Source organism: Ochotona princeps, chromosome 5, assembly GCF_030435755.1.
Source record: "Ochotona princeps isolate mOchPri1 chromosome 5, mOchPri1.hap1, whole genome shotgun sequence".
Classification (NCBI taxonomy): Eukaryota; Metazoa; Chordata; class Mammalia; order Lagomorpha; family Ochotonidae; genus Ochotona; species Ochotona princeps.
The window spans coordinates 41,546,749-41,568,664 of record NC_080836.1 but is presented as its reverse complement, the minus strand read 5'-3'; the positions used below and the strand labels follow the sequence as shown (position 1 = coordinate 41,568,664).

The 21,916-nt window shown below is 40.5% G+C and overlaps 1 protein-coding gene across 1 annotated transcript in view; it reads left to right on the top strand.

The window, feature by feature from the left end:
- The window catches only part of ITGB6 (integrin subunit beta 6), a 131,125-nt gene that overhangs the window by 40,583 nt on the left and 68,626 nt on the right, over positions 1-21,916 (top strand). The window contains exons 2-8 of the mRNA XM_004577134.4: positions 13,709-13,815; positions 14,567-14,619; positions 14,959-15,030; positions 15,135-15,210; positions 15,885-15,964; positions 18,453-18,657; positions 19,287-19,533. Coding sequence (XP_004577191.2) covers positions 15,150-15,210; positions 15,885-15,964; positions 18,453-18,657; positions 19,287-19,533 — 593 coding nt within the window. The 5' untranslated portion in view covers positions 13,709-13,815; positions 14,567-14,619; positions 14,959-15,030; positions 15,135-15,149. The remainder of the gene's footprint in view (positions 1-13,708; positions 13,816-14,566; positions 14,620-14,958; positions 15,031-15,134; positions 15,211-15,884; positions 15,965-18,452; positions 18,658-19,286; positions 19,534-21,916) is intronic.

Genomic DNA, 21,916 nt, shown 5'->3' with positions numbered 1-21,916 from the left:
CTTTCAATACTGTTTTTGCTACAACACATGGGTTTTGATATTGTGTTTACTTTCATTTCTTCAAAACAGTTTCTTTTATTAAACTCTGCACTGACTAGTAGATCACACAGTAGCATCATTTTCTCCAAGAAGCTTTTGTGTTTTCTTTTTCATTTCTTTATTGACACATTGGTTATTCAGTAGCATATTACTTAATTCCATGGTGCTGTAAATCTTTTGTTTTATCCTTATTCCTGTTGTTGATTCTGGTTCATGGCTTCTCATTTAGAGGAATGTATAATAACTTCATAAAAAAGACTATCATACTGAGTTGTCAAGATACAATGCAGTATGCATCTCTACTTCCAAATCAAAGATGGATTCCCAACGAAACTGTTGGATATATCTTGACAATAGGATGCTGGACTGTCTGCCATTGTCTGTACCAGCAATGTCAGGACACACTTAAATAACATAATGATAGACTTATGAGTGCTTATAAAGTACTATATTATAATATGGGGGTAAGGAGTGAGGGCAAGGGAATATGGGGAGGGAATAGGGGAAATCTCAGAACTTATGGAATTGTAGCATAAAATTAAAATAGAAGGAGGAAGAAAAAAAGTCATTGGAAAATTTAAGAAAATGCATTACTCACTGGAACCTCCTGCAGGAATACAGCTCTGTGAGCACCTTTATTTCTGAGTCCAGTTTCAAGCCCCTGGCCTCCAGGACTGTAACAAGTAGCTTTTTTGTTTTCTTTGTTTTATCAAGAATAGAAGAGAGAGAGGTATAATGGAAGAAGGTGGTGTACAAAACAGACATTAGAAGGATGTGCCTAGAAGGGAGGGTATGCCAAGGACATGGGCAGAAGTGTGGAACTGGTCCTCTCTCACAGCCTCCAGAAGGGAGCAACCCTGCTAAGACCTTGCTTTCAAACTTCCAGCCTCTGTACTGTGAATCAGAGAATGAGTTTCTACTGTTTTATGCCACTTAACTTCCTTTGGGATCTCCCTGAGGCTCTGAAAATCTGAGGATTATTATTCTTTTGTTGAAAACCACCCAAGTGACTCTGGCCAGTCGCTGACTGCTGTGAATCAGGTGTGTATACCACTCCGCTAGGCTGCTCCCTAAATTGATAAATAACTTGGGTTAATTCAAGTTGAAAGAACATCACCAGGGTAACAATAACCCAGTACAAAGGTTAAACTCCACCCCTACAATCAGAGGCCAACTTTCCTACTTAGGAGCTATGAAGAAGCCATGGGCAAGTTATTTAACCTCTCCCTGTGATGCATTTTTTCTTTTCTTCTGGAAAATAAAAAGAGGAGCCTAAGCAGGCCTGACACCAAACGTAAAGTGGTATCCCTGCAGGGGGCCCTTAAACAGAAGAAAGACATTAGATGAAAACCAGGGAACTCTGAATAAAATATAGATCTTGGATAGCAATTTATAAACAGTGGTTTACTAAAGGAAATAAATGTACCATATTACAGAAGATGTGAACACCAGGGAACAGCAAAGGCTGGACGCAGGGTACACAGGGACCAGTGCTATCCTAAAGCTGTTTGAAATGTTGTTTGCTGCAAGAAGGAAATATTTTTACCTCACTTCAGAGAGTGATACACATTTAGAATAGTGTTGGGCACACAGGAAGAGTTTGGTTGGCCATTGTTTTAGAGCTATTAGCAAAATCCAAACATTTACATTTGCAATACTTCATGAATCAGGTGAATTTTTAAAAAGTGAACTTATTTCAAACAAAGCTCAGTATAACCAAATAAAGTAACTGGACATTGTTCCATACCTCAGTATTCCTTGGTCTTTAGTGCTTTTCAGACTGATTTCTGACCACCACCCTATAACTTACATGCAATTCAGATGAGCAAGAACTATCTGGTTTCTATGATAAATAAAAAAGAAAGGCTTGTAAATTAAAAATATGCATCTGAAATACACCCTCATGCATTTCTCTCTCTCCCGTCTCTTTCTGCTACTGAATTCAAAATTTTAAAATATCTACATTGTTTTTTACTTGTTTCTTGGAAAACCAAGCAGAACAAGTTGCAGTACTCTACTATTTCAACATTCCACAAGGTGGACTAGCACATTTACTTATATTTCTATGACAATGAAAGAATCACATATTTGATAAAATTAGTGGGGGACATTTTTCAAAAAACAAGTTAATGTTGACATGGAAAAGATTCAAGATCAAGGCTACTATTTCCAGCAATGTTTGATGTCGGCAGAGAAATGGCAAGAGAATAAAATAAATTTAAAAGTCTGGAACAAGATATGCCCACTTTATACCCAAAAAATACACTTTCTACCCCAGAAGAATATTCTCTGGACCATCTTCAAGGAGACAGGTGGGTGTACTGATGTTGGGTGAGAGGTGAAAAAGGACTGCTATACTGAAAAGGCACAGCCCAAGGAAAACAGCGGGAAGCCATGCTCAAAAGTCATTTCACAAGGGAACCAGGGTAGGTCGTTCAGTTCTAAAACAGCCAAAGTCAAAGCCCAGCTCTGAGTCTATAGGTTTATAAGAACAAATTGTTACTCCAAGTGCTTATCTAAGCTGTTATTGAAACAGACCTATGCCTGGACTTGTCTTAGAGAATTTTCTCTGGGAAAACCCATCTTGAAAGGTCTTTGAATTGGACTACGCATTCAAACTCACCATCATCAAATAAATCCATGCCAGGTTTTCTTCAGGAATCTGACTACAGTATCATCAGAGGGCAACTTGTACTTGATTTTGGGTCTCCTTGACAGAAGGGTAGGTAAAATTTCATAAAGCTCAGTGTATCTGTTCTCTCCTGTAGCACCTCTGAAACTACACTGATGAAAATGGATCCCATAAACACATGAAGAAAACAATGTGTCCCTATAAAAATGGATTTTTGTCTGATTATTACTATAGTTTTGATTGGGTTTATCATCTAGGATTCATGTGTTGGAAGTCAAGAGCCCAGAGTGGTGATAGGAGATAGTAGACTCTTCAAGAGGTGAGTCCTAGGGGGAAGTCTTTGGGTCACTGGGAACACTGCCCTAGGAAAGGATTAAGGTAGTTTTCCCAAGACTGAGCTAAATTTCTGAGAAAGCAAGTTACTGTAAAAGACCAAGACTGAAAAGTGCTGTTATGGCACACATGGGTTAAGCTGATGCTGGCAATGCCTGCAACTCCTGCAAAGACTGGTTGGTACCCTAACTTCTCTGCTGCAAACCCAACTCTCTGCTAATGTACCTGAGCAGGCAGTAGATATGGTCCAAATACATGGGCCTCTGCCATCCATGTGGGAGACCAGGATGCAAATACAGCCCCCTGCCTTTACCTGATCCAGCTATCATCATTGTGGTCCTTTAGAAAGTGAACCAGTGGACTGGAGATCTTCTGCCTTTGCCTCTCAATCTGTTTCTCTACCTGTCTAACCAGTCAATCAATCTTTAGGGGAAGAATGGCCCTCTACTCTTCGTGTCTTCCTCTTTCACCATGTGAGATTCAGTCCTCCTCTCTCCCCGCACCCCAGCATGTTCCCCTCCCTTGCACACACAATTGTTCCCACCACTGGGATCCCATCCACCAGAATGCTCTCAGCACAGCCTGAAGCCTCCAAAACTGTGAGCTGAATAAACCTCGTGTCTTTTTAAAACACCTCCACCTCAGGTATTTTGTTATAGCAACCGAGAGCAGATTAATGCAATTGTTAAACAAAGATAAGCATTTTCCACCCTGTGGGACTTCTGAAAGTGTTCAGTAGAATAATGAGCATTGTGAATTTCTGGTAGGGGATAATACATTAAATAACCATAGGAACATTTAATGATCAGGCAAGGATTAACAGCTCTCTTCAGAATACAATTTCAAAAATCATGCCTCCCTTCCAGTAATATACATAATGATAAGTCATTCTGTTAAGCTGAGTTAACAGTTAAATCATGTCCTCTTAATCCCTGATTGCCTGAAGTTTAAACTATAAACCATTTAAAGAGCAAGTTATAAAGTGAAAAAATGCCCAATAATCCACCAAGTCCTGGCCTAAGATGCGTGATGGCAGCCACAGTCTCCAGGCCATTCCTCTATCCATGCCCAAGATAATTTAATCCCATCATTGTATGAGGAATGCCTTCCTTAATCCTTCCAAAATATTTGCAAATAACAGAAACTCCTGCAAGCATTTTAGTTGTGCTTTGCTTGGGACTTTACTTTTTTTTTTTTTTTAACTTCTTTGACATAAGCAAAAAAATTCACGTATTTTCATAAAGGTTGAGGCCTTTAGTTGCATGATGCCTGGAGTGAACACATGTTACTCTCTCACCAGCTAGGGGGCGCTGATGGGGGGAACTCAAGGATGATCTGTAAATCCGGCTCCAGACAGAGTACCCATCTCCATGCAGGGAAGAACACAGCCCGGGCAGGTGGCTTTCATACTCCTACAAACAAGGCTTTCACATCTGACAAGCTCACTGCAGTCACTTTTCGCCTACAAGTAATTATGCCCAAACATATACGGATTCAGTACTTATGGAGTGCTATAAAAATCTACCATACTGTCTTTAATTAGATGCCTGCTGGATTTGCTTTTAAAGACTTTTCCCCCTTTTCCTCTTTCAGTTCATGAAACATCACCAGATTAATGACATTTTGATTAGCTTGTTAGAATAATTTGTTGCTTAACCTTTTAAACGATTAGGGTGTTTGCATCATGAACAATCCTTTATTCTATTTGATTTTGCATAAACTTGCTACTGACAACATTCAGTGAGTGGGCATCTGCAACAATCAGAAAAGTCCCTGTCAGCTGGCAGTAATATGCCTTTCAGGGTCACCTCTGGCCAGCATTTCTCCCAGCTTCGTAGAGGGGACAGTACTCACTCCACTTTGTTGCTGTATGTATTACATGTGTAAGGTCAAAAGCAGTCTCACATTCCTGCTCTTTGCAAGGATTTCTTACAGTAAGCCAGCCTTGCCTGCTTTCTTGCAGTGACCTAATGAGGAATATGTATATTTTAAAGAAATCTATTAGGAGAGACTTGCTATGAAAAATGGACTCAATTCATCTACCAGGGCAGCTGGAGAGGACCAGGGGACCAAAGGGATTTTCCAGGTTTTCTTTTGTTGCCCAAATGTAGAGTCATGGGGAATTCCAGAACAGAAAGTGCTGGTGAATCAGACTTTCATCGGGCAAAAGGACTGTTAGCCCAGCACGTCCACAGCCTCACCGTGCCGTGCCTGCCTGCCTGCAGAGGGCTAGTTTGACCATGGTGTGCCCTCTGCAGAATTTTGACCACTCATGATCCCATTGGTTATTAGATTAGATTAGAGCTCTTGGTGACTCTGATGACAGATAGATACTATGCTCTGTCTCTGACAGGCTGATGAAGCCTACTGGGTGATGATGGTGTTATCAGATAGGTGCTCTGCAAGTCAGAGTCTTCGTGGTCCCTTGATTTCTTCTATCCCTACGAGCACTCCATTATGACATCCTGATTAATTTGGAAGAATATCCAGAATCCAACCACTTCTTGCACTCTTCCTTGCTTCTCCCAAGTCTTCATCAGCTCTGCTTCTATTGTTGAAACAGACCGCAACAAGTGTCTCACTCCCTCACCCCTTCCACATCCACTCAGAATGATCTTTGCAGAATGTGAACTATATTATTTCCAACCAAAGCTTTACAAAAGCTTGCCTGTACACTGAGAATACAAATTCAAAATTTTGAACATCACCCACCAGGCCCCCTTACAACAGGTTCTGTCTCTTTCCCTGCAATGCAGCACCATGAAGGCAGAGAATGTCCCAGTTTTAATTAATGCAGTGTTTGTCCCCAGAACAGTACCTGGCACATGGTAGGCTTTCAATAGATGGTGGATGAATGAGTGAATGAAGGATGAATCAAAGTCCATTTTTGGTAGTAATAATGACATTTGTTGCAGTCCCAAAAATGAGATATTATATTCATCAAAAAGACATTCACCGTGGGCAAGCAGTCAATGCAGCATTTAAGATGCCACTTGAGATGCCTACATCCTGTAGTAGCTTCAAGTCCCAACTCTGTCTCCTCTTCCAGCATCCTGCCAATGTGTACTCTGGAAAGACAACCGGTGACGGCTCATACACCTGACCATCCATATGGGAGACCAGACTGTCTCAGCATCTGGCCTCAGTGCAGCCCATTCCTGGCTGTGGGCAACTGTGGAGTGAATCGCTGAATAGGAGATGTCTGTCTGTCTTTCTATATTTCTTTCTCTCCTTGTGTTTGTTTTTCAAACAAGTATCTTTAAAAAAAAAAGAAACTAAGGAACTCTACCCTTTGATGGACTGCCTGAATGAACTTTTAAAATGAAGAGAAAAGGAAAGCTTAGCCGTTTTGCAAACTATGTGAGACAGAATCACTTCGCAATTCCTGGATCATGGCAGACCCTTTGCTTCATAGACAGGACAGGAAGGCAGCAGAAAGAGAGTCTCATTCTATTTCCTAAAAAATGTCACCTTTGGATTGATTGTAAAAATTCAAGGAGGAGCTTAGTCCCATGGAATCCAAATAATTTTTGAGGCCTAAGGTGAGGTGCTTCTCACACAAGGCTGATGAACCAACACATCTTCCTTTAACCAGGACTATGCCCACAAGTCTGCAGGAGGTCGGCATGGTAAAATAGGGATGGTGGCTGTGGCCCAAGGGCCAGCAGCTAAACCTGAGTCATCCCCTGGGGCACAAAAAACACCGGTGGCCACCCTTTCCTGAATCCACAGCCAGGCCTGGCTCCCACCCAACAGTTCCAGCTGCTCATGAAGAGCCTGGCAACTTGTTTTGTTTCACAGTATGGTTCTAAAGTGGCTAGTGCCTAACTTCAATCAAAGCAGGAATACAGGGGGTCTGCCTGGCCCAGGACCACAGCTCTGTTTCGTTTTAAGTGGTGAGTGATGCATAGCAATGTTGACGAACAGATCTGAAAGGCCCTCATGAAAAGCAGCTAGGGCTGGAATCAGAAGGGGAGGGTCAGAGACAAACATTTCCCAAAGTTCCTTGTAGAAGTTCATTTCTTGCTATTATCTCTCTGGGGATTCCAGGAACATCTCTTACAAACTCAAAGGCAGTGTGCACAGAGATTCTGAACTTGGTTAGGGGCCAACCAGTAGGCCTATATCCAGAACCATGCTTCACCGGCAGGTTATACCTCAGCCTGACCTTTGCCTCAGTTTCCCAATCTTATAAATGAAAGTGAACCTGTCCCTGTTTTATTCATAATCCCTTTGAGTATAGGATTTTATGACAATGAAATTGAGAGAAAAAATAAGTTGTTTAATAACACCTGACACTATGTTTTTAAAAATTCTCAAAAACATGAACAACTGCACAGGTGGATCAGAAAGAGGTTTTCCAGGAACTAGATGAACAATTCACTTGGTTCTCACCATGCACAGCTACCTGGTAGCTGCTGGGAGCTACAGGAGGACCCAGACGGGGACTGAAGTCAGAGGAGCACCATGAACCATTTCTTGGAAGGCTTTCTAGTGAGTGGTCTAAGGTGGCATCAAGAAAAATGGGGATTAGAACCTCCTGTCAGCAGTGATTTGTTGCCAACTCATAACTAATTTATTTCCAATTTTGTACTACTTTCCTTTAAAAAGAGTGCACCAAATTGTATAGCCTTCAGGCCTCACAAAATCTGGGTACATCCCAAAAAGGGGTAATTAAATATTCACCATAATTCTGATGGGTGCATATAATCTCTTTTTCCAGTTAAAAACTAAAGTGCTGGCAGAAATGCCATCCCCACAGACAGACAGCAGGAACTCGAAATTTCCCTAATACACTCAACTTCATAGGCACCATAAAAGCTTTAAAAAGTAAGCTCCAGACTCAGTTATTTATACACCAACATTCATAGCAGCTCAATTTACAATAGCAATAAGCGCGAATAACTCAAATGTGTCTTGACAGGTGAATGAGTACACAGAATGTGGTTTATCTACACAACGGAATTTTTTTCAGCTACAAACAGGAAGGAAATGTTAACACATGCTACAATTTGGGAAATCCCTTGAGAACATCATACTAAGTGAAACAAGCCCATTAGAAAAGGACAAATATTGTACGATTCTGTGTAAATGATGTACCTGGACTAGTCTGAGGCTGTGTTACTCTGTATGAATTGTTGTAACAGAATAGGTGATGCTGGGTAATGTACAAAGCAAAGAGGTTTATTTGACCCCTAATTCTGGTGGTGCATGGCACTGGCATCCTAGGCTGCATCACCACATGCAAAAAAGCAGAAAGGGAAGTAGTTGCATGCAGAGTGGGGTAAATGTAGGGAGAAAGGAGGAGAAGCGCAAGAGAGGGGTTGGCTCACTCTTATGATAAAAACCTACTCCCATGGGGGCCAATCCTCTCCTGCCAGACATGGCTCACCCCCAGAAACAGCAATAATCCACACCTTCAGGCAGCGCCCCTGTGACCTAATTATCTTCCACTGGGTCCCAGCTGTTCAAAATTCCATTACCTCAACACTGGCACACTAGAGACCAGGTTCTCAACATAAGAAAATTCAGGGGGCAAACCACATCCAAGCCAGAGCTGATGCAGGGACTGGCACCAGCATGGGGCCAGAGTTTCAGCTGGAGACAAGAAAGAAACTTCTGGAGAAGTTTAGTGGGAAAGGTTTGCAACAGTGTGAACGTATTTATTGCCACTGAACCATATACTTTAAAATGGTTGCAACGGTAAATTTTGTTATGGTTGAAATTTCCTCTCTCTTTCTTAAAGGAGAAATGCCTAGCCACAGAAGAATTTCTCCAGCACTCAGAATATCATAATTATTATGCACTAGGATGGCAGAAAAACTGTAACACATCCTTCTTTCAAAGATTTTTTTTCAACATCTTGAAATGTGAAAAAAAGATCCCCCCGCTTCCAGAATCTTTGCTGTCCCTGTTACAGATATCCGAGAGTTAGCTGATCGATTCTGTAAATAACACTGGGCCAAGACACTGCACACAGTCAGCCCAGCACCCAACCCAGTGACAAAGCACCCATGGGTGCTGTCTTACAGTTATTCATGCTCAGATGTTCTCACAGAAAGGGAGCCTTGTCACTGTCCTTGAAACAAAGCAGGGAGCACCGGAAAACAGCCAGAGGGCTGGTTTGTTTGGAGCTCACCCCAGGGTTCCAGGTGGTTCCTAGCCAGGTTCACTCAGCGCTTCCTCTCCTGGGAGGATTTCTGAGGTGCCCTGGGGCAGGCCCAGTTGTTGTGGATAGGTGTCTGGGAGAAACCCAAGCTAGACCCAGTGAGTCAGATGGGGTTGGGCAGTTTCCTCAACCCACCCCACCTCATCATTCCTTTAATCCAGCTTGCTTCTGCCTCTACATAAATCCTGATTCCTTGCAATGCTGGTTCACTCCCAAATACCAGATTCCCTCCAACCTTTGTCCTGTCACCCCTTGCTCCCCATTTCCAAGCAACTGAGTTTTCACTTGTATTTCCCAGTTCTGATTCTACATACAGGTTTACTTTCAGTAGTTTGTTTCCTGTGGTAATCTTTCATTCTGAAAATGTTAAATAAAAACTCTAGAAATAAAACAATTCATAAGTTTTAAGTTGAGTGCCATTCAAAGGATCTGATAAAATTCCATGCCATTCCCCTTTGCCCCTCCCAGGATGTTAATCATTTCTTTGTCCAGTGGGTCTATGCTGTATACACTACTGACCTGTTAGTCACCTTAGGGGTTATCAGATCCACAGTCATAGACACAGTGTTTGTGCTCAAGTAACCTTTATTTTACTTACTGATTGCCCCAAAGCTAGCAATTTGGATATGCCAAAGAGAAACTGTAAAATGTCTACCTTAAGTGAAAAAGTGAAGGTTCTTGGCTTAAGGAAACAGGAAAAAAAAATCATATGCCAAGGTTGTTAAAACCTGTATTAAGAATGGATTTTCTGTCAGTGAGATTATGAAAAACACAAAAGGAACTCCCTCAGATTTTGCTAACTCAAACTATGAAAGTCATTTATGCAAAATACAGAAAGTACTTAGTTGGTACTGTAAAGGCATTAAATGCACATACATATGTATGGGGGCAAAACATAGTATATTAGGGGCTAGATTCTAGCTACGATTTCAAGTAACCATTCAGGATCTTAAAATTCAACTCAGAGGTAAACAATCTGGCTGGGTTGTCTGAGATATTCATTTTTCCTTGGTGTACTTATGTGCTGGCAGGGAATGGGTTGACTGGTCATGCACCTGCTAGGGCTGCCTCTCTTCACAGCGTGTTGATGGGGTAATTACCAGGAGAGGGCACCAGGTACTACATCTTCAAAACACAAGAGTGTCTCTTTTCTGTGCCTTAGTATTTGGCACAAATTGTTGATAGCAGTGACAAGGTGAAATCAGAGTACACAAGTATTTTTCCAGTAACATTATTCCATTTTATCTGGCTTTCTTCAATTCCTCCTGTACTTTTCCCACCTTGCATTTTAAGCCTTTTCTCAACTGTTGACACAATCCCAGGAGGGCTACGCTTTCCCTCTCCTAATTGCATTATTTACTTTACTAAATTCACTTACTCATCGAATGACTCAATATCTGTTGCATATCTCCTTTGTAACAGGTGAAATACTAGACAACTAAAACATAAAATTCATCCACCTACTCCATCAATATTGGTTGTTTACAAAGTGCTACTTGCTATAGAGAAGTAAGACACAGTCCCTACCTGATTCAGAGTAAAAATTTAATATGTATTTGTTCAAGACATGAAAAAAAAAAGGTTAACTTGCAAATTCAAAATCATTTCATCTGCAGATAGGCTTGTTGCTTGGTATGTAAGGCCTTATAATATTTATGATTTCAGCTTTCCTTTTCTTTTCCTTCTTTAGAAAAAAAAAAAAGACATGAGTGCCTTAAAGGGACTTAGCCTTTCACAGTGGAGTAGCAAACATTCAGATGATTATAAGCAGAATTGAAAAGAGTTATCCTAGGGAATGTCTGCAGGAATGGAGGCTTTGAGAGACCAAGAAGCTGTTCCCACAGATACATCCATGCTGAGGCTTGGATCATGAGCTGAGGGGGTTGAGTGGAAGGCATGGAGGCACATGGTGTATTCGTAACAACCCGGATGGACTAAGGGGAATGAGCATGGGAGGGCACATAGCTGAGACAGAAAACAAATAAACCAATATAATTATAATTAAAGGGAATAAGATAGACTTCTTTACAGGGAGAGAATGTAGGTCAAGTAGCATTATGAAGTTCTCCTAAGATCTCACTGCTGTCTGCCAGCATTGGCAGAGCATCCAGATACTGGTCTGGACAAGGTGTACACCACTCCCATTCACATTCCATTGGCAAGAACTAGTCATTGGGATTTTTCTTTACTGCAAAGCAGCCTGGGAGAGGTAGTCTAACTGTATTCCCAAGAGGATTTTGGAGGGGGGGAACAACTGGAACCCAAAGGAAGTTTTTTTGCGAGTGGGTAAACCAAGAGACTTGAAGGCATCCTTGTTACCAGTTCATCCAATCTGCCAGGCAGTGGTTTCCATGGATGTCTGTAGTAGACAGACAACTTAGAATTTGGGAAAACCTCTAGAACAGCATTGGTCAGCCCAAAGCATTTTAGGCAGTTTATGGGATGCAAGATCTTTTCTTCCCAAGGAGGTGTGCAAGTTGCATGTTCAAACAATAGACAAGTTGGGTTCTGAGTTGGAGATTATCAAAAACTACAAAGGGTCTGAGTTGTTGCTCTTGGATACTGACAGACTTGAGATGACTGGGTCAGAGATATATGGCTGTTTACTTCACAACAGCAGCAGTGGCCAGAGTGTCAACATCTTATCTCACCAGTTCCCCAACCCATATTTCCACAGAGCAATGTTAAAGGGAAGAAGTGACACCTGCTGATGTAGTGGGCTGTATGACAAGGAGGAACCTGAGTTTAGGGAATCTGGGCCTTTGATAAGGGGTGGTAAACATTCCTGCTCTTTGTGCTGGGGAAGGACACTCTCTCTCTTCCAAGGCTGTAAATCATTTTGCCTCTACCCTGAAGAGAGACACTATCTATTGTCAAGGCTTGCCCACTTTCCACGTGTCCTCAAAGACAATTCAGAAGAAAGGCATACAATCTCCCTCCTCACAAGAAGTACAGAAATGAGACAATTGGAAAATTACCATCTGGCAATGATAAGAGGTTCATCTTTACACAGCAACTTCCTTGACTAGACCCTTATCCTGATCTCTACATAGTAGCAGCCACAGGGCTCAGTCCTCAGAGCATTTCTCATCCTGCCTATACTCACTGACCTGGGGGATTTCTGTCACTCATATCTTTGAACACCTCAGCCTCCTATTGTCAAAAATAAGCAGATGTTCCCAAGTTTACAGTTTATGCTTGGATATTGCCCTCATTTCCAGACTCAAATACCAAACTGCCTATCTGGTATCTTCACTTGGTCACTTTGGAGGCATCTCAAATTCCTCATATTCCTGATTCTCAACCACATCAATCCTGCTCCTTCCTCAATCTAAGCCCTTCCAGTAAACAGTGTCATTGGCTCAGCTGTTCAAACCCAACTCTGCCTTTGCTTCATAGCCACAACCAACCCATAAACCCGTAGTCTTTTCTAAGTTCATCATGAACCTAATCTCCCCTCTCTTCCTATATTACAAGCATTCAAATCCCAACTACACGGTTTCTGTCCTTACCAATGGCCTTCTCATCTTACCCCATCCAATTTCAATGTATAGAGCAGCCAATCATTCTTTTAAACATAAAACTAAGTGTCATCTCTCCTTTGCCTCCAGCCTTTCAATAACACTGCAATATGTCTAGAATAAAATCATGGTCAGGACCACACACGATCTGACCTCTGTTTCCAACCAGACTGTCCTCCTGCTCCCTTCTTGCACTCTGCTGCTTCAGAAGATGCCTGGCACTGGGTGTTCCTCAGTCTATGTTCACTGTGCTTTGTTAGAGAACATCATCTCAGACTCTGTCAGAATCTTTCCTGACCGTCTGAAATAAAATAGCACCAATCCCTGCCCCTGTTTCAAATTGATTTTATTATAGAGATACTTCAAAATGTATCTGGAAAATGGAATTAAAAATATGAGTTTATTTTGGTGCAAAAAGTTCTGAATCAATGCATATAAGCAGCCTCCCAAAGTTCATGGAAATGCAGGCTTTGGGAGAAAACTGTATGGATTTCAAATTTTTTTGTACCAACATAAACTTGTCTTTAAATTTCAATTTTCTACAAACTTTGTGAAGGACCCATGTATTTCTGATAGTTCTGATTATCACCACCCAGCCTAGCTATGTTATATAAGTCAAGAACTTTATTTTGTTTACTCACAAAGCTTCTGCTTCACAAATTATATTAACACAAACTAATTTCTCAATGCCTACATGTTAAATAAGTGGATGGATGGATGGGTGGTTGGATGGATGGATGAAAGAATAATAGCTAATACTGGACTGAAAAAATAATTGAGGCCAAATAAGGAACATGGAAAATGTATATCAGAATCTATCTTGTTCAAGCTAAGTAAATTGGTTTATGTAGCTGTAACAAAAGGTATATCTTCTAGCATTTTATTAATTCTGGATTCTCAAGGCAGGATTCTTGCAATATTCTTCCGGTTCTAATGGATCAGGGAGTTCAAAATTGAGCTTTAACTCCTGAGAAGAACCTAAGCAGTCTATAATTAATTTTCTTCTCTTTGTAGGTTTTATATGTTTGTCTAGAAACCCACTTTTAAAGGATAATCCCCTAGGACATGAGCACAGCCACAAAGAAGCTTGTCTGAGATCAGACAATTCAGAAAATGACAAAGTAAGTATTGAATTCTTACATGGTCACAATTTCTACCAATCCCAAAACAACTTCCTGACTTTGCTGTGGTGAGGGAGGGAAGAGCGCACGATAATAACTGTTTACGGTTTACTAATGGTAACTCGTTTACAAATAAATCCTTATCTCACATGTGAGTGAGGAGCTGTAACAGCACACTGGAAAAGAGCTTGACCCTTTCCTGAGGGATTCAGAATCTGGAAATCATTATTTCTATTTCCAAAACTGTTCTTATGGGACTATCTTATTCTGCTGTCATTTAAAATAACTTTTAAAAATATATTTCCTTATTTTTCATTTACTTGAAAGGCAGTGTGAAACACAGATAGACATAGAGATATCTACCGTTCTCTGATTCATTCCCAAATGATTGTAATAGCGACTGCGGGACCAGGCTAAAGCCAGTCACATGGATCTCACCGGGGTCTCCCACATGGATGATAGTGACCCCAGTTCTTGGACCATCACCTGCTGCCTCCCAGGATGTGCAGTGCCAGGAAGCCGGAACTGGGACTGGGACGGGGCCAGGACTGGGACCCAGGTACTCCAGGAAAGGTCTCCCAAGGTCTCGCAAGTAGGATCTTAACCATTGTGCCAAATGTCTACTCCCAGCGTCACCTTTTCAATACAAATTCTGCACTTACAGGAAAATTTCCTTCAACCAAATAAAAAATAAACATTGCCAGCCTGCCTTCCAAGCTGATTTAAATATATATATATTTTTATGTTTCAGAGTTCATGTCCATTTTCTGTGAAAGATTTAGCAATGAAATACGAACATCTCAGGTATTTTCATTTAACTCGTTTTTTTAAATGAGTGCCTTATGTGTGACTTAAATTACTTACATCTCATTTCACATCTTTACTGTTTATATTAAATGAAAATTACTGGAGAAAGTCATTCTTAAATTGTTCTGATATTTCATTAGTTAATATTTCACTACAGATCTTAACTTTCTCTAGACTACAGAGAGACTAACAGAATTTATACAAACAAAAATTTCTTCTGAATGAATTTCCCCACCTTCTTGGTGATTGTACACCTGCTTTCCTTATAAGGAGAACAAGGAAGTAAATCATGTTGAAGTTGCTTTCAAACACAGCTTTTCTTCTTTACCTGTCCAGGTAGTCTCTGTTTTCATTTCAGTCTTAATGAAAACTTCTTAACTTCCATCTCAAGTTTCTTTTCAAAACAGCGTAAGTAGTATTTAAATTTTTCATTTCAAGAAAGACTTTCACCGATACTTAGCTTTAGTCTTGTAACGTGGAAGGTAATTCATTTTTTAATCTATCTGCAACAGCGAGAACTGAAACGAATGGGGATTGGACTGCTCTGCCTGTTCTTTCTATTTCTAGGAAGGAATGTCTGCGTACAAGGTAAGAACTGCGTTTCTCTGTTATGTTGCTTTCGTGGTGTGCTAGACAAACCTGTCATTTGGCTCAGAAACTAGATCTGAAGTCATTTTTTTTTATTTGATCTGTTCAACTGCTCTTTTGCCACTGAGAGAACACTTTAACAAATTACGGGCAAACACTGAACTGTTCCCACAGTGAATGCTCCAGGCTTAAGGTAAATAAATACAAAGGTTGCAAAGGCATTTTAATGAGGAGAATTAAACAGCATTGCTGAGCAATAAAACTTCTCAATGCCACGGTGACAACCATTTTGGAAACCATTCTGATTGTAGAAACATTTTCGCTGAAGAGTAATAATCTTTAGAGACAAAAAGGATGTATTTCAAAACCAGAAGTATCACACTTGAGAGAGTGTAATTTTATGAGTGTAATTTTAAAAATGAACTTGTCATAATGAATAAAAATAATTAATAGAATTCTTTGTTTTGGGAACATTTAGCTATTTACATACTTTAAGAAAAAAAAGACTAACTTTTCCAAGACATAGTGTGAATTGCTAACATTTGGGATCTGACCTTTGGAGATTGAAGTGGACTTGGAGGGGGGTATAGTTGAGTAATTTATAAGGCATAAGTCTCAGAAGCAGAATGAATGGAGTGTTTGTAACAGCGTGTGTCCTATCGGGTTTCATGCAGGTGGCTGTGCCCTGGGAGGTGCAGAAACCTGTGAGGAATGCTTGCTGCTCGGACCACAGTGTGCCTGGTGCTCTCAGGAGGTACGACACGACCTCAGCTGCTTTGAACAATGATATCTACCCTCCTGTTCATCTCCTGGCTGATAGCTCTTGCTGGCGTCCTGCTTTATGTGGGATCATATGAGAAAAACAAATCAAGAAAGGAGACTCTAAGCACTTGTGGATCAACATGGCATCCGTGCAATTAATTTCAAAGCCCATTTGGGGAAGGAAAAGGTGTCATTATTTTGAAAAAATACTTAACTCAGAAGTCTCTATTTAACCTGGTCCCTCTTATTTTGATGTCATTTCTAACTGACTATATGTCATACTGGAGATCTCCAACAGATCAGAATTGATGGAGGTGATCTTTTATAAAAATGAACACACAATTGACATAAGTGTTCTAGTTGTATTCCATCTGGGAACCAGATCCTTTTCAAACCACTGCTAAATTCTAAGAGAACGTCTCTAAATTTAGGATTAAGAATACAGTTCAGATATGGTCTGGTTCCTTTAAAAATTACATTTTCACAAACTCAGTGACTTTATATCACATGGATGACAAAGCCCCAAACACATATTCCTTATCTGGTCAAACTGAAAACTGTGAATGTAGTTTGAAGGTTGATTGGGGAATTTATAACAAGACATCCAAAGTCACTGCCTGTCCTGTAAATCTGCAGAGCAATCTGTAAATGACTCATATAAGAGGGATACGTGTTAGCTTTCTGGATTTTAAAACAAGCCTCTGCCCACTGGATGTCATAAACACAATTGAAACATAAATCAAACCATACAAACGCCAAGTTCAGCAAGAGCTGAGTAGCATGCCTAATGGGATGCAAACCTTGACACCCACATCAGAACTGAGCTGTGATTGTGAAGAGTGCAGTTCCAAGGTGAATGGACATCCACCGAGGGGAACCTCATAGACAAGACTGTCCAGAGCCAGCTCATACCTCACCATCGTCTTGACTGATACAGCCACAAAATTCAAAGGAAGCATGTTTTGTGAATCATATATAACAAGACTTAAATAATGAGAAGGCAAATTTCACATTTTGCAAAATAATGATCCCCTGAAAAAGAACAATGTTGGAGACATGCTGCAATCAGTCTAGGATTTCTATTTTAAGCACAGTTTTAGCATTACCTTAAGAGAGTTTCTTGAGTTGCTATAATAGCTTTACTTACGGCTGATACTTGGCAGCCATTTTGATTGTCAAAACTTAAGGCCAGATTATTGTATGAAGTCACTCTAACAGTTGAAGTATTTATCAGGATATTCATTGAGGCAACTGGAGCAAAAGCCAGTTTAGGCTTTTGTTTGCAGCAGAAAGAAAGCAAGTTCCTCGGCTGACATCACAGCTGGTATTTTGGAATAGGCTATGAGGATAAGTCACAGCAACGTCAGTGGTAAGGGTGATTCTGAGGCCGTGAACAGCTGCTTTTTTCCTCAGCTACCACCATGGAAAGTTGGAATTTGCCATTTCTGCCCCAGATCCTCGAGTATGTATGTGTATATATATATATATGTATGTGTATATATATATATATAACTAACAAAAATATTTTAGTCTCAAAAATCAAATTCAAGAAGGGATGTACTTCTGTAGTTGGTGGACAGGAGTGGCTTAGAATTCTACAGCAGATCTTAGCCCATAGGCCAAGAAGCAATTGGCTTAGAATTCTAACAGGCAAGCAAAAAACACACATGTCGGTTTTGGTTCTCTCTGGGCATGAGACTCCAAGTTCAACTTTGCCTTCTGCTAGCCTAAAACAGCCCTGCTACCAGACAAGTTTGCTGCAGCTTCATCTCTCTGGTATGGGAATTCCAGACTGGACTGGAATAAGCACATCTCCTTTCAGAAACACTGTATTTCACGACTCTGCTACCCATGTGGATCAGAAAGGGGCTGGGAAAATCCTTGGTCCTATCTAGAAAAGTCAGCTTTTAAATCATCTTCTCTTTTACTTCTCTTCTGTCCTTTCAGAACACTTTACAACTGAGTTTAAAACCCCCAAGAAGTCGATCTTAGTGTAGTATAACTGTCATATTAAAGGTAACACACCAATGAACAAAACTGGTTCAGAGAGCTCAATGGGGACATGTTGCAATCCTTCCCCTGTAGGAATACAAGGAAAATTCCCTTTGTCACAGGATTTGTGACAAAAATCTCTTTGTTACCAGAGCTCAGATAGTCAGGATTTCAATAATCCATAGGTTACCCTGAACAGACATTCACAGGATGACACCAACAATATGAAACCAGCAGTTTCACAGATCTGGTCATGGCATGGGACAGATTTTCTAATTAAAAGGTGACTCTGGTTTTACTCAGAATTTCACTGGCATAATTCCCTGATTATTCAGCCATAATTTAACCTTGGCCCTACAATCAATGTCAGTCATAGGAGGATATGCTAATGTGGCAAGATGTTAACTGGAAGATCATGTGTACTTAGTTACTGGTATTCTTTTTCTATCTCCTGTTTTGCTTTTTTTTTTTTTCTTTTTCTTTTTTAGAATTTTACTCATCCATCTGGAGTCGGTGAAAGGTGTGACATTTCAGCAAATCTGTTAGCTAAAGGATGTCAATTAAGCTTCATTGAGAACCCTGTCTCCCAAGTTGAAATACTTAAAAACAAGCCTCTCAGCGTAGGCAGACAGCAAAATAGCTCTGACATCGTTCAGATTGCACCACAGAGTTTGATTCTTAAATTGAGACCAGGTATGTCATGATTTTGTAACAGAAGAGAGGGGGGCTCTATTTTGTGTTGACTTATGTAAATAAATCAAGTGGCCCCTTATGTTAATACTTTTTGGTATTATACCAACATATCTTGTACCATATTACATAACAATGATTATTGTCACACAAATTTCTCATCCTATGGAAACAGAAAATTTGAAAAACACTTTTTTGAAAATTCATAATGGCCACTGGCATCCAAATACGTGACTAAAGCTGTCTTGTCTCCTAGGAACTGTTTGAATTACTGAAATACTGTTAAGGCTTGCCTTACTTTCTTCAAGCTCTGTAATGCAGATTTTAACTTTCCTTTGTCTGGTTTTTTCTCAAACTACACACACACACACAAATTCAGCTTATCTCCCATCTAAATGGATGCTAATTCTCCCAAGGAGATATAAAATATCCTAACTTATACCTCCTTCAGGTGTCCTAAACTTACTGCTGCCTATTCACATAAAAACTTCTTCACATAGTTTATAAAAGTGCAGTTTTTTCCCACTAAGTTCTAATTGCAATGAGACAGCCAGCTGGCCCAGCAATTGGCTATTCACAAATATATTTCAGTGTGTTTTTATGGATCTGCTTTTCCTGCTGGGGCTTTGCAGGTAGTGAACAGACCCTGCAGGTGCATGTCCGCCAGACCGAGGATTACCCAGTGGACTTGTATTACCTCATGGACCTCTCTGCCTCCATGGACGATGACCTCAACACAATCAAAGAGCTGGGCTCCCTGCTTTCCAAGGAGATGTCTAAATTAACCAGCAACTTTAGACTGGGCTTTGGCTCTTTTGTGGAAAAACCTGTCTCCCCCTTCATGAAAACAACACCCGAAGAAATCGCCAACCCTTGCAGGTAAGTAAATGATTCCTTGGCATCTCCATGTACTGATTTTCTATGAGATAGCCTGCTCTGAGTGCACTTGCCAGCAACTTGCTGCCTCTCTTACCTTTCCCTCATTTGTTTGGGTTTCAGTAGTTCTTTGCAGTCAAGGTGAAGTTATTTTAACTCCACAGTTCTACCCTTGGTTCGCCCAGGATCTTCAGTGTCTACTTCCTGTGCTGGTTGTGGTGGCGGTGAAGTAGGGTTTGCCCTCTGTGGTAAGGAACTAACTCAACCTTCTTCTGTAGGTGCATTGGCTTGTGCCCAGTCCTAAAGCCCACAGATGTGTTCTACCTGTAATAACTATACTTTCTGAGGCTACTTGACAGTAACCTACACTTTTCTCAGAGTCTTTTTCCACTATTATGACTTCTGCCAAAACAATACTTGGTGCACATTTCTCTGACATATTTTAGGAAATGTAGGTTTCTCCTATTGCTTGGAAAAGGTCTTTGCAGCCTTCACTGCTATTAAATTCAGAAGGAAATGAGGCATTTGCTCCATTATAATATGCTATTATCAGCTATTAAAACCATGTATTATGCAGGTGATGGCAGAGGAAAATTGCTTTGTGATGGCTTACCTGTACATCAATGACAGGTTCCAAATCAACTTATTTAATATCTTTTTGTTGAAAAAGAACTGCCATTTGCTCTGTGGCAGACCCTGTGTGGAAGGCACTGCTTAACATGACCTCATTCAGTCTTCATGTAACAGCAGGTCACATGAACTCTACATCCTCAGGAAGTAACAAAAGTATAAAAGTTCGAGAGTTCAATAATTCACACAAGGCCACATGACTCATCAATGAACTATACCAAGATTTGGTTTGGTCCAAACCAATCCTATTATGTGTCATTGTATATGAAATGATATTCATACTTTCATCTGTCAAAAGCATCTATCTACATAACAAAAAGAAGAGTTTTACAATGTCATTTAAAAACATTTCAATGTAGTTCCCAACTCTATAATCTAAAATGACTGAAAATAATGAGGAAAGGGGTTTTTCACCAATTTTAACTCTTAAGTATTCTGTTTGGTCACAAGTATCAGACACAGGTGCTTTAATAGAAACAGAATTTTTCCTCCATCCTTTATACCAATTAAATCCACAGAAAGGCAATTCAGGACTGGCAATTCAGCAGCCTTCCTGGACCATAAAGATAAAATCTAAATGCCCGACACTGGTGGAGACATTTTTACTTTGTGCTCAGCCAGTGTTGGCATTCAAACGTCATCTTTATGATCCAAGAAGTCTGCTGGGCTGCTATTATTATTTTTTCATTCCTGGCAAGAAGAACGGAGGCAAGAGGAGTACAAACCAGACTAGGGGCCCTAACCTGCTCCCCTTGCTCACTCAAATGTGACACAAGCATTCCCATCCCCTTGGGAAGCTCCCTCATGCCCCTATGACAGTTGCTTCTGCTTCTTCAGAGGCCATTACTTTCTGCTTCCTATACTTCAGACTGAATTTGCCTGTCCTTGGATTTCACACAAATGGAATCATTCGGTGTATAATACCTTCTGTATCTGATTTCTTTTGCTCACCATTTTGTTTCTTGACCCTTACCCAGGGTCGTGCTTTTTTTTTTTTCAAGATTTATTTATTTTTATTACAAAGTCAGATATACAGAGAGGAGAAGGGATAGAGAGGAAGATCTTCTCTCTGATGATTCACTCCCCAAGTGAGCCGCAACGGGCCGATGCGCGCCGATCCGAAGCCGGGAACCGGGAACCTGGAACCTCTTCCGGGTCTCCCACGCGGGTGCAGTGTCCCAATGCATTGGGCCGTCCTCGACTGCTTTCCCAGGCCACAAGCAGGGAGCTGGATGGGAAGCGGAGCTGCCGGGATTAGCACCGGCGCCCATATGGGATCCCTGTACATTCAAGGCAAGGACTTCAGCCACTAGGCCACCACTCCACCAGGCCCTAACCCTTTTGTTTTAAATTAATATATTATTATAGGGATTTACTACATTTTGTCTATGCATTCTTCCATTGATGAACATTTGGGTGTTTCCTAATTGCTATTATGAAAAATGTTGCTGTGATTATTTGCTCGTAAGTTTTCCTATGAATGTGTATTTAATCTTTCCTACATGGATACTTGCACTGGGATTGCTGAAGTATATAAGTGTCCTTTACATTTTCAAGAAGCTATCTGTTTTCCAAAGTGGGTCTATAATTTTGTATTTTCATCAGCCATGTGAGAAGATTCCAGACCTTCCATATTCTTTTACACAGCCTGGTGCTATTAGTCTTATTAATTTTAGCCATTTGCATTGAGATATAGTAGTATGTTATTATATTTTTAATTTGCCTTTTGTTAATCACAGATGGGTTTAAGCATCTT